The sequence below is a fragment of the Artemia sp. Qi Xiang Cuo genome, chromosome 4 (assembly GCF_049724085.1).
Source record: "Artemia sp. Qi Xiang Cuo chromosome 4, ASM4972408v1, whole genome shotgun sequence".
NCBI lineage: Eukaryota > Metazoa > Arthropoda > Branchiopoda > Anostraca > Artemiidae > Artemia > Artemia sp. Qi Xiang Cuo.
In genome coordinates, this window is record NC_142797.1 from 43,678,885 (window position 1) to 43,692,318 (window position 13,434).

At 36.8% G+C, this 13,434-nt stretch overlaps 2 protein-coding genes across 4 annotated transcripts in view; both read right to left on the reverse strand.

The window, feature by feature from the left end:
- Non2 (upstream activation factor subunit spp27 homolog Non2) overlaps positions 1-13,434 on the reverse strand; it is a 98,340-nt gene that overhangs the window by 33,668 nt on the left and 51,238 nt on the right. The gene's annotated exons all lie outside the window — the stretch shown is intronic.
- Positions 1-13,434, reverse strand: part of LOC148953143 (uncharacterized) — a 45,573-nt gene that overhangs the window by 5,560 nt on the left and 26,579 nt on the right. For 2 of the 3 annotated variants that reach the window (XM_089088322.1, XM_089088325.1), the window contains one exon: positions 3,016-3,234. In XM_089088322.1, coding sequence (XP_088944448.1) covers positions 3,016-3,234 — 219 coding nt within the window. The remainder of the gene's footprint in view (positions 1-3,015; positions 3,235-13,434) is intronic. The other variant, XM_089088323.1, reaches the window with a different exon arrangement.

A 13,434-nucleotide genomic window follows, 5' to 3' on the forward strand; every position in this document is an offset into this window, starting at 1 on the left:
AGAGTTCAAAGAAAAATATGAACAGAAATTCTAGAGCGCATTTTTGCGTCACTGGCCCAGGCCCTGAAGAGGTCACTAGATATTCTTGCGGGACACCAGTGAGCTCAGTGGATGTTTTTGCATTGCTGAGTTGCTGTGTGACGTCACCAGTGAGCTTTTCAGTCACTGGGCTTCAAGAGCTTCAGTCACGGAAATCGATGACAAGACACGTAAAGTTAAGCAGTCACTGGCCCAGTAACTGGTTAACATAGTAACAGCTATTAACATAGTGGCACAAAAATACACTCTTAGCTTTTCTTCTTTGAATTGTAGTCAACCCTCAACTAATAAAACATAAAAATTGCATTAGGACCCACTCAAGACTTGCAAACTGCTTGACTGACTTATCGTCTATGAGCCTACAAATTATTGCAACAACATAAAATAGTTGAACTAAACAACTGAAAACAATTGAAGGCTTCACCACATTGCAGTTAAATGTCTGTCTCTGTCCTCTTCATTGCCAAGTATTTCGTACCAAAGACCACTGGGTGATCTTCGCTTATCAGTGATAAGAATAAGAATATAAAAATTTCTCACACACAGATAGACAAACACGTTTACGTTTTTCACCGCACAGAAAGATTCTTGCATCCAATAATTGCCATGCGCAGAGTTAAGATAAGAATCTTAACTGACAGAAAAAAGGATATTGATGCATATCTACATTGACAGTTTTCCTTCCGGTTTTTTGTCTGAAAAAATTCTTTTTTTATAAAATAGTGCTACTTAGCAAAAAAGTGCCACTTTTGCTAAAAAGTGTCCTAATAGTGTCAGGTGTCACAAAAAGTGCCATTTAAAAAAAAGTGTCAAAAGTAACACTAAAGTGTCACCGGTGGCAACCCTGCCCATGGAAAATATCGCCCCATCCCGTGGAAAATACATCCCAGCTGAAAGGGCATTATTCCCAAAAACTTTCTCCCCTCTGAAAATTCGCCCAGACAATCCCCCTCTACAGAAAACTCACCCGTGAAAAATGTCCGTATGTTTCCCAATAATAAGTACTATCTGGATGCAGTGGACAAATTAAAAGACTTAAAAAGGCACTTAAACTGCTACAATGGGGTTCTCTGACCGTTTTGTAATGAGGGAGGGAGGGAGATACCTCAAAGGGTTCATTTTAATGCTAAAACATCCCAGCTTTCATTGAGTCATTAGATAAATACAGAATTTATTCTAAGGGAGAGACGAGGGGAGAATGGAGGTAGAAATTGATGAACAATCCCCAGGGTCGTAACCAGGATTTTTTTGGTGAGGGGGATGAAAAAGAAACTAAAAGCGAATCAAAAATGTGAAATTGATATCTACTCCCCTATGATTTCTGGGAATATTTCTGGTCTACGCTGTTATTATGAAAGTAAAGAGTAACATTAGACCCAAAAATGAGCAGAATTTATTTCATACAGGAGGGGGGCTGCCTCTTCATTATCCACACCTCCAACGCATGGTCGCAGAAACTTCGGAGGGTGCTCATTAGGTCAGAAAATTCGGAGTTCTGGTCCTTTTCTTATAAGTCGAAAGTGACTGGGGACCAACCAGCCACAGGGGGGGGAGAGTAATATTTTCCACGGGTAATATTTTGTTGTTTTTTTTTCGCGGTGGGAGGGGTTATTTTGGGGGGGTAAACACCGGACACCGTTCTTCATACAGTTTCGAAATTTTTGATATTTGGCGACAAGCGTGATCCCCTTCCGAAAAATATCTGTTCGGTTTAGCTACACAACAGACCAAACTACATGTGTTATTTCTTTTCTTAAACTATCAACAATCTTATTAGTTTCTTTTTCGTCTTGTATGTATGGAAGGATCACGGAAATACCATTTTCACAATCAATATTAGCTTGCACACATGGCGACCGCAGATAACAAGTATGCGAATAAATTAAGTCTGTCTGAAGCAAACAAAATGCGACATTACCCATATTTAAAATCCAACAGTCCAGAAACAAACTTTTCGATAAATAGACTAACTTATTTGCAAATTTTTTATGAATTTTCAGTGACAATGCATTGTTTAGTAATGCAAAGCTTGAGTTGAACGACAAGACAATATCGACGAAAACCTAACCAATAGACTAAATGTCCCATGCCACTACGTGACACGTGACAGTCTTGTCCATTTGGGAGAAAACTTTTTAGAAGTGGGCGTTTCCTCACAGGTCACACCTGCAGAGGCGTAACTGCACTAATACCCTAAACAACGTATTTTTACCCTTTTTTTACATGCGAATACGCTATGCGGCATATTTTTTTTTCAAAATCTTTGCATTTTGTCATAAAATACTGTTCCCAAAATAATAGAAAAAGAGAAGAAAAATTGAACAAACACATTTGCGCTTATTAGTAGAGAAACGCCAAATACATCTGGCATTCAAAATAATTGCAAAAATCTCCAAAGGAAGATTTGACATCCATTAAATTGGAGAACTATTTTCAACCATTTTTTTCTTCAAGCTAGGATACTCCAATAAGCAACAAATACGGGCTTTTTACTAATGTTCCGAATAAATGTGTTAAGGAAATGAAGTGCAATGAATTTATAACAAAAAACATTAATCAGCCGACAATATGTATCCCTTTCTGTATTTTTTCTTTGTCTCTCCAAAGGTTTGTGACAAAGGTTTCTGTATTTTTTCTTTGTCTCTCCAAAGGTTTGTGACAAGTCATTCGGGTTCAAATTAGCCACAGTTCCTGCAAAAAGCAGCAGCCAAACAACTGAAGTCTGGTTTCTCGGACTATTTCTTTTTCTGTATGTCCGACGACAGTCCTTAGAGTTCAAATTTGATTACGCTCCCCACAAGAGCCTACTGAAGGCTTACTGCGGGCTTTTTTTTACCCAAGTTGGAAGCCATGACAGGAGAGACCTCTACATCCTTAGGCATTTACTCACGGAACAAACTGGGCTAATCCATTCTTCAAACCACGAAGACATTTGATAAAAGAAATTTTAAAAAAGGCAAAAAGTAGACTACTAACACGTTTAGTTGAAACTACACGTTTAGTAGAAACTTTCTCAGGAAAAACCGCAATTGGTAAACGGGTTCGATGTTCAGCAAAATAACTTACGGGATCTCTTCTTTCATCATACATCTCTCCTTCCATTACGGGTACTTGTTGTCTTTCCATTTTGGATGCTGCTTGTTTTTTATTTTCTGGTTCAACGGTCCCTCCTTCAGCACTTGCTTTCTCTTTTGCCTGAAAAATAAAATCTACAGTAAAGATCACCAGTTTTGGAAATGCTATAAACAGTAATTATTTTGTTTTGACCTATTTTTCATTCATAATGTCTAGCCAGTAGTTACTGTCGTTTTTCTCTGATTTTTAAAATAAAATGGTAAAGCAATTTGGCTGCATTGCTTAGATCACAGTATATATAATAGTATAAAATAATACAGTATACATATAATATACATAATATAATAATAACCGTATAATATAATAATAACCTAATTATATAGACTGTGGCTTAGATAAACCTGAACAATCAACAGAAAATTACAAACCGACACATACTTTCCCGGAAATTTTAGAAAAACCATTAAACTTCTCAAACTTTGTGACAGAGATAAAGAGATATTCGGATTTAATGAAGCCTACATCATTAGAAAGCGTAAATTTAGTTTTTTTTTTCTCTCTATTGAACGGTGAAGAATTTTCTTTTTAGAGTTCAGGAAAGGGCAATCCTAAAATATTTTCTTGTATACCTGCTTGGAAAACATTAAAAATCAAAAAAGACATCTCATCGAATAATTTGACAGCTTTTTGAAGTTTCGTGCTGTGATAGCTGCCTAGATTAAAATCTTTGCGGACACAGGATGCACATTATTTATGCTGTACATACATTGATTAAACAGCATTTTGCTTAACAATTAGTGAGAGACTAAATGTTTCCTTTGTCTTAAACTAGCATGTCGAACTCTTGAAGCATCTAAAAACACCTATCAATTTATACCAGAACTGCTTTGGAAGCCCCCAGTGGTGTTGATAAACTTTGCTAATAGGCCCTTTGTCTTTTAGACTATCAGCCGACGCTAAGACCCGAAATTTTTCTTTTTTTGGTATCAAACGTCCTTAAAAGGCCAGGACAACTGAAATGTCGATAGCTGTTGACACCTTATGCGCCATCAACGATTTTTCTGGATCTTAATCCTTTATTCATCCTTGTTATTTTGATGGATAACTTAGGGTTGATTGCTTTTCCTCGCGTTAATTTTGCGTTTCCAAAGAAAAATAAACTAGCAGAAATACTCATAATAATTTCAAATTTCTTCCAAACTTACAAAATTACTTTCAGAATACTGTGGATACACCGCTTTGATCACCCGAGAGCACACTTGGTTTATTTCGTTACTTAAATTAGCATTATAGTCCCCACAAGGGTTTATAGTGCAGAAAAGTATACGTGGACAAGATTTCGCCCCACCCCAAAGTCAAAATTTGGGCCCACTTGATCCCCTATACCTGAAAGTTTTCAACTTGATATTCTAAGCATTTCCCGGACACGCTATTTTGATACCTTGCTATGAGAGTGTCTTCTGATTTACCTTGCTATTTAGACTTTAATAGATTCTATTTGGTAATTGTTAAGAAGCCAGTAAACACGCAATAAGTGTAGTTTCGTTAATGCTAATGAAATAAAACAAAGTATGATAAGAACATAATAATTTAGAAACAAATTTGGGCTATATATTTGCACATTAGGGGGGGGGGGGGTAAAGCAGCATATATTAAATACGTAAACTAAATCTAACCTAAGTACCTTTTTTTGCCCCTTCAACCCCAAAAACTAAAGTTTAAACCTTTTTCACGAAGTGAGCAATATCTCACAAGGCAGCGGAAACATGTTTTTCATTAGGATTTCATCAGATTATAGATGCGGTTCTTAACGTGTTACTGGGTTCTTAACAAGTACCTTCTATTTCATAAAGCTTTATAGTAAAAAATATTTAGGTGGAACAGAAACAACGGTACTGGTGCATTATATGGTCACTTCTAAAAGGTCAAGTTTGGTTAATGCTAATAAAATAAAATGAAATAGGATGAATATATGATAGTTTAGAAACAAATTTGGGCTACATATTTGCAGATTAGGGGGTAGGGGGTAAAACATAGCATATATTAAATACGTAAGCTAACCTTGGTACATTTTCCCCCCTCCTAATCCCCCCCCCAAAAATACAGTTTAAGTATCGTAAACGCAATGAAAACTACTCTTTACATCCCATTTCAAGAGACCGCTATTGAGAAATAACCAGTCTGACGGGTTTCGTCTCTCATTAGCATATAAAACTACTACTACTACTACTAACTACAACTCACCGCAGCACCAAGTCGCCTGAGGCCAACACAACTACGCACGCTCCTCCTCCATCCCAATCTATTCAAAGCCTTCCTTTTTACACACCCCCCCCCCCCACGAAGTTCTCATTTCCTTTAAATCTTTCTTTGACGTCCTCCCACCCTAGACGAGGACGACCTACTTTCCGTTTAGCCATAGACGGTTGGCCGAAAAGAACAATCTTCGGATCTGTCATCCTTCATCCGCACAACGTGCCCTAGCCATCTCAACCTTTCTTTCATTATAGCCCTAGATTGGTATTGAACCATATTTTAGTATATGAAGCGAACATATACCGAAACAACATTTTTATCCGCCAGCTCCCAAGAAAACAGTCCCCTTGCCCCCCCCCCCTACACTGCCTGAAAGTTTAAACCGCATCTCTAAGCCGTTCCCAATATGTTAAAGATATCCCTATTCTGATAGCCCGGATGTGCATAATGCCTTAGATTCTGCCAAGTCATTTCTGAGATATTGTAGACACCCTATTCTGTGAACCTGGGTACATTAGTGTCTTTCGATTTACGTAGCTACTCCATTGAATATAAACTAGTACCACAGCTGCTTAAAATGTTAAACTTTTAGGGAGATTTGAGACAAACTGTTACCCTTTCTCTGCTCTTAATTCTAGGTCCAAACACCCCCCCCCCCCCCAAAGAAAAGAACAACCCTGAAAGTCAATTTTGTTTCCCCAAACGCGTTCCTGAAAATTGCAGATAGGCCATTTTGATAGCCTGGCAAAACAGTCTCTTTTGAATTACCTAGGTACTCAATTGTCCACAGATTGCAAGTCCCATGGGAACTAAGTGCGAAAACGTTCTGGCCTGCGGGATCAAAGAAAAAAGTATTTAAATTACGGTCCTCGAATATAGAAAATTTTGTACATATTAGGGCATAAAATAACCACTGAGAAAATGCATCTCGGCATCAGTTTAGCAGGTCCACTCCTCAAGGAAACACGAAACGAAAAACACTTCATAATATGCCTAAAAGGTAAAATTCTACTTCAGCTACTTTTGGCTATCTTGGAAAGAGCTTAGGTTAAGAAAATGAAACTTTCCGGGATGGGTCTTCAGGCTAAAGTATGTCCTGGGAAGGTATTTTGGATAAAATTCTACTTCACCTACTTTTGGCTATCGGAAAATGAAACTCAGGGATGGGTCTACAGGCTAAAGTATGTGCCAGGAAGGTATATCAGAGTACCTACTTCCACTCCTCTCTCTAGAGGGTACTGACCTTTGATGACCTTTGAAAATCTGTGCGTTATGAAAGTGAAACCTTGCAAAATAGATCTTCTGCTTAAATAAAGTAAAACAAAACTATTTTGAGCTTCACAACTTTGCTCAATCTCAATTTATAAGGTTTCAAAGATATGCAAATACATTTCCTGAATTTTGAAAAAAAATACTGATATCCTATGGCTTAAAATTCTACTCAAATAACAGCAATTGCATTTTAAGAACTAAAGCCAGAGAAAAAGAAACTGATGACTGAAAATTAAGGTAAAATGTTTTGTTAACATTTCAATAGGTATAGCTTAGACCTGTCATGTAGGCAAATTTCAGGACCCTCTCAAGGGAGGAGTGGAGGCAGGTACTTCAAAATACCTTCCCGGGACACTTTAGCCTGTAGACCCATCCCTGAAAGTTTCATTTTCCTAACCTAACCCCTTTCCCTGATAGCCAAAAGTAGCCAAAGTAGAATTTTACCGCCAAATTATATACGTTTAAGGGATGGGCACACGAAGTTGATTTCGGGAACTGATTTCCAAATCAGCGTCGATTTTAAAAGAAATCGGCGTCGATCTGAGCTTGAAAAATTTTCTAGTTTTCGGCCCCGATTTTCATCATGATCATCACAAAAAAAAATTAGGGATACAAATAAATAGTCAGTCAGAGATATATGTGGTGAAAGACCCCGCTACTGGGCTGAGATCAATCATGCAACTATTAATAAACTCCAGTTGACTATTTGTGTCCATGATTTTTTGTTTTGAAAATCTCCCGCAATAATTTTTCTTTAAACAGATTTTTCTTACCGCTATCGTTTGTCCACTGATGCTGAAATCGGTTCCCGAAATCAGATACGTGTGCCGAGCCCTTTAATGTATTTTGCCACACATCAGTTTTATTTCAGCACAATACCCGGAAATTAAAACAGAAAAATGCATGAGGAGATATGTAATTGTGTTATCTATAACCACATATTAACATCTAATTGATCTGATCTATTCATCAATGCTAAAACAAGCTCAAAAGCAAAGATTATTACTTGAGCAAATCCTATACAATATCACTCGATAGTAGATGCAAACTCGGATTGATACAACCACCTATTCCATAATCAAGAAGCGTTGAATACATTCATAATCTCAACGTCACAAATACCAGGAATTTGCCTAACTGCCGACAGAGTAACGAAGAGAAACGTAATTTAACCGGTTTATAGATGTCTGATCTGGGATTTAGTTTTATTAGGAGATACTCAATATAAAGGAATTCTGTGGAATCTATGAAAATAAACGAAAATGGACAGTCAACACAACATACTATAAGAATCTAGATACATAAATGCTTAAGCAAGATAGGCATATGCTCTTCAAAAGTGTGACTATTAAATAGTTACAGATTCAAAGATGCGACCAAACTGCCTAAAAGACAGCTAGGAACGGGGACAAAGCAAGTTCGTATGCACATTATTGGATATGGCGGAGGAAAACGAAAGTTTTACCTATGAATAGTTGATATAATTATAGATATCAATTAATGAAAGCTGAGGAAGGAAGGATTCATTCCATCGTTTTCTGAGAATCTAGCACCCTTTATAGGTGATGACAACTGAAAAGGGACATCTAAACGCCTCCGCAGCCCCAAATGATCCACTCAGATCCAGGGCCACGGCTGTCAAATTATGCAAATAATCCAGTTAAAAAAGGCAGCTTTGGTAGATTTAGCAAAAAAATTGAAGTGTTACGCCTCTTTTGATTTAAAATCATTCAGGGAGCATTTAGGGAAATAGGAAAAAAATTAGAGGTTAATCACAAACCACAATGATTGGCAATATGTCTGCACTATATCGAAGTACAATAAGTACACATATCGCAAATTTTGTTTGATTAAACAGTTCATGGTATCGAACAAAGGAGTGACTCGGCCCAATAGTAATCGAAACTCTAAAAAACGGAATGTTTATAACAAAAGATAGATCAAAAGAATTAGTTTTTTCAGCCGATTCCAAATATATAAAGTTCATTAAGTTTAACACTACCCGAATTCAGGGGCGGATCCAGGTTTTTTCTAGGGGGGGGGGGGGAATAGGTTGATCCAATAAACTTGATTTCCTGATTGGAAAATGATTAAACCTGATTTTCGAAAAAAGGGGGGACCCAAAAAGTCTAAAAGGCTTACGAAAAACGATATGATTGTGGCTTAAAAAAAATTTCAGTAATTCCACTTTATTATAATACAGAAAATGGATAGCTATATCTCTTTTACAATGCACGCTGGTAATTTTTGAAGCAATATTTTTTATTTTTTTTTTATTTTGACGAATCAATAAATAATTCAACATTTTATTTTCTACATATTTGAAAGAAATATCTTCAAAAGGTAGAAAGTATAGAAGATAAAGCTTACTGTATACAAGACTAATAAAACTAGGCTGATTATTCAGTATATATCGATGACTTTCTACCACTCTCTGCAATTTATGATTTTTCAATATCATAATAATAAAAGAAAAACTGTTTAAAATACAATTTGTTTTCGGAAGAGTACAAATGATCCTCTGGTCTTTGAGGGGTTTATGGGGTTGGGGCCTCATTCTTATTTCTGGTAATCTTTGTTTCGTTTTAAGTTAGAATGGTTACTCATTTCAACTTCTTTGATGCGGTTATTAATATTAATTTCTGTTCTTTTTTAGTTTTACTTAATTCATAGCAATTTTTTTATTTAGGCTCTTTACTTATCTTTGAAAAACCTTTTTTGGAAAATATTTTTTAAATAATTTTTATTCGTTTTTAATGGACATAGTTGTATTATTGGTTAATATAAAAAAAATTGTGTCTTAAAAAAAGTCTTCTAATTTCTCTTTAAAAACTAAAATTTTAGCAATTTTTGAGTAAATTTGGATATTTGGTCAGATTATCAGCCGTAGATATACCAAAATTTTTTAATATTTTTTTAAATATAAAAATTGGGGTGGATGGGGATTTTTGTTAATATTAAATAAAACCTAAACAAGTTTTTTCAACTGAAAATAAGAAGCAACATTAAAACTTAAAACGAACAGAAATCATTCCGTAAATGAAAGGGGAGGGAAGGTTGCACGTCCTCAATCCTTGCTCTTCACGCTATAAGTCTTTTAAAGTTTTTTTTTTAAATACATCTCATTCAAATTCAATTTGTGTTTGAGCAGTCTGTCTTAAAGAATTATGACAAAAAATCAAACCTTAGCGTATAGATCGGGGGTTGAGGAAGGGGCAGCCCCCCTCATATACGAAATAGTTTCTGTTAGTTTTAAACTGTAATGCTGCTTCATACTTCCCGTTGAACAACTTGTTTTTTTTTAATTTCTGACCGTTTTACAATCATGCCAGGAAATCCCCTTCCAATCCCCTCCCATGTAAAATTCCCACGGAAATTCTCTCCCACAGGCCCCCCCCCCAAAAAAAAATCGCTTATTTCCCTATAACAAATACTATGTGTGAACAATGGCAACTACTGGCAAAAAATGTGAAATACCACATTTGGTATATAGGAGCTTCTTTTCCGGAGGACCGCATTAGCTTTCTAACAGCAGTTTGGGGGCCGACTACACACTTAGAGGTCCAAATGAGAAAAAGTCAAAACATAGATTTTGTTTTCAATTGTACATTTGATATTATATTTATAGCATTAATATTGTTTAATATAATTTAATAATATATGCACATAAACACCTGTATTAGTAACAATGGTAAAATTGTTTCTTGGATACCAAAATATTAAATGTTTCTAGTTTTAGATTTAATGTCCCTAGCATCAACAGTGACCTGAGATTATCATCAGAAAAGTTTGTTCTCAAATTATTCTTCAAATATTTCATCCCCAAAAATGTCTGTTCGCACAAGTATGTTGTTCTAAAGATTGGAAGGTACGTGATGCAAAAGCTTCGACATTAGGAAAACCCTCCTTGGGCAAAAACTGATAAAATTCGAAACTCCTTCTTTGAACTTGCCCCTTGGATTAAATGACGTCATTTGCATGCAACTCAATGACCTACAGCCTGCTGTTCATCTGAGCAACTGGCCGCATCTCCTTCAAACGGATCATGAAATACCTCAATTCTTCTGCCTTTTAATCCAAGTCAGAAAACCGCTCCCAAAACTGCATATGGAGGTCTTTGATGATGATCTCGAGTGTAAATTGCTTCAGCCATTAAGACCTTGCACTGCAAGCTAGGGTTCGTCAAGCTGTTGGCCTGCGCTTGTTTCAAAAACAAGACAAGCTTAGATCCGAAGGCCTCTAGGTGAGTGTACAGATCAGAAACTAGATTTTTCTCTCCTTGGCGTGTTAGGTCTAGAAATTTTAAATGACCAGTAATGTCTGCAGCAAAGGTCAATTTCCGTACCAACTCTTCATCAGACAGTAATGGCAGTGACTTGTCTTTACGTTCTAGTAAGTCATGTATTTCATTTTTTAACTTAAACACTACTTAGAACTTTCTCACAACTACAAGTATACCATCTTAGTGTAACATTGCAAATCTCACGATTCTGTATCTGTATCTTTCAACATGTCTCTGAACTGTCTATGGTTGAGCCCCTGTGACCTTATTAAATTAACCATCTCAACCAAAGGATTCAGTACACTCCTAACTCCATATGTTTAGCACACAAAGTTCCCTGGTGAATAATACAGTGCAGGAGCATGGGTTGTGGAATGTGTTTCTCATTACACATTTGTTCCACTCATCCAACCAAGCCTTCTGCCACTCATCCTTTCCTCCATCAACAGTCAAGCAACTTAAGTTAGTCCAGTCCAAGTTATAATCAGCAATTGTTTTTTGTTTTTTCAATACATTGGATATACTCTCCAGTAAGCTGTGCTATACATGCTATGTGGGGAAACCAAATTTTCCATTAGATGACGCTATATCATTTTATTAACTTTGAAAAGCCAATGAAATGATATATCGCCATCTTTTCCTGGCGATTAAGAGGTCTCAAGGGGCCGGATGAGAGGGCCTCGCCCGCTGCATCTGGCCCGCGGGCCGTAGTTTGGAGAACCCTGCTCTGCATCAGGGTTTTCTGATAGGCTGAATCTGATAGTGTGATTTTCATTAAGATCACCTGACCTTTTGGGGGTGTTTCCCCCCTTTTCGAAAACCGGGCAAATTTTCCCATGCTCGTTACTTTTGATGGGTATCACTAAACTGAATGATCTATATATATATATATATATATATATATATATATATATATATATATATATATATATATATACAAGGAGGCACACTTGTGCCTCTATAAAGAGGCGACCCACCACAATGTTAAGCGATTTCAGGTCCTAGAGGCCGCAGAGAGACGGCGGTAATTGCATTTTGTAGCCCAAGCTCAAACTAAGAAACGTGCAAAATTTCATCCTCCTCTGACTTTATCTTCATGGAGTAAACTGGGCCGGAAGTTTCAACCCTCCCACCACAGCCCCCCTTTGACGTTGTTTGATTGTACTGAAATTTAGAGGATAAGCTTTCCTAGGGCCCGGGAGCTTATCCTCGAAATTTCAGTTAAATCCGATCACTGTTTTCAAAAAACCAAATATAGCCACTTAAACTTCATCATCATTTCTTCTTTTTTTTCTTAGCCACGCCTACAGGCCACAGTTGGCAACAGATCCGGTTGAATGAGGACTCATTCGAAGCAGAATTCAACCTGTTAGGGTCTTTTGATATTTTCAGACCGAAAAAATTATCCCCCGAATTTACATTTACGAAAAACCTTAGTTTTTTTAAAATAATACACATAAACAGGTTAGACATGCTTTGTTATGAAAATATCTGCGCGTCAATTTTCATAACAAAGCATGTCTAACCTGTTTACGTGTATTATTTAAAAAAAACTACGTTTTCTAAAGAGTTAAAGAGGCTGAGTTACAAGGTCAACCCTTAAAACGTACAGGGATTAGGAGGCACAGTTGGGGGGGCTGTTAAAGAGGCTGAGTCACAAGTTCGAACCTTAAAACGTACAGGGATTAGGAGTCACTGTACGACGTGATTTGAGTATTCAGGAATTAAAAGCCTTAACACAAGAATGTTCAAGAGCGGGGGGGTTGGGGGGGGGCAGTCCCCCCACGGTAACACCGGACACGATCAGCTAACAGGTAGTCAAGCAAAAAAAAGGAAAAAACTGTACAAAAACGTGCAGAAATTATTTGAAAAAAACTACGTTTTCTAAAGAGTTAAAGAGGCTGAGTTACAAGGTCGAACCTTAAAACGTACAGGGATTAGGAGGCACAGTTGGGGGGCTGCCGCCCCCAAACCCCCGCTTTCCCAGCCTTTAAATAAAAAAAAGTTTTTTAAACTGAAAGTAAGGAGCGACATTAAATCTTAAAACGAACAGAAATTATTCCGTATATGAAAGAGGCTGTGCCCTCATCAACGCCTCACTCTTTAAGCTAAACTTTTTATTGTTTAAAAAAAAAAGTTGTGAGAAAGTCAAACTTTAGCGTAAAGAGTGAAGCGTTGAGGAGGGCTCAGTCTCTTTCATATACGGAATAAATTCTGTTCGTTTTAAGTTTTAATGTCACTCCTTACTTTCAGTTTAAAAACTTTTTTTTTATTTAAAGGCTGCGAAAGCGGGGGTTTGGGGGCGGCAGCCCCTCAACTGTGCCTCCTAATCCCTGTACGTTTTAAGGTTCGACCTTGTAACTCAGCCTCTTTAACTCTTTAGAAAACGTAGTTTTTTTCAAATAATATATATATAGAATCAGAATAAAAATTTATATGTATTATTAGCAAAATTCTGTTTTTTAGAGTTTCGGTTGCCATTGAACCGAGACGCTTCTTACTTACAATTT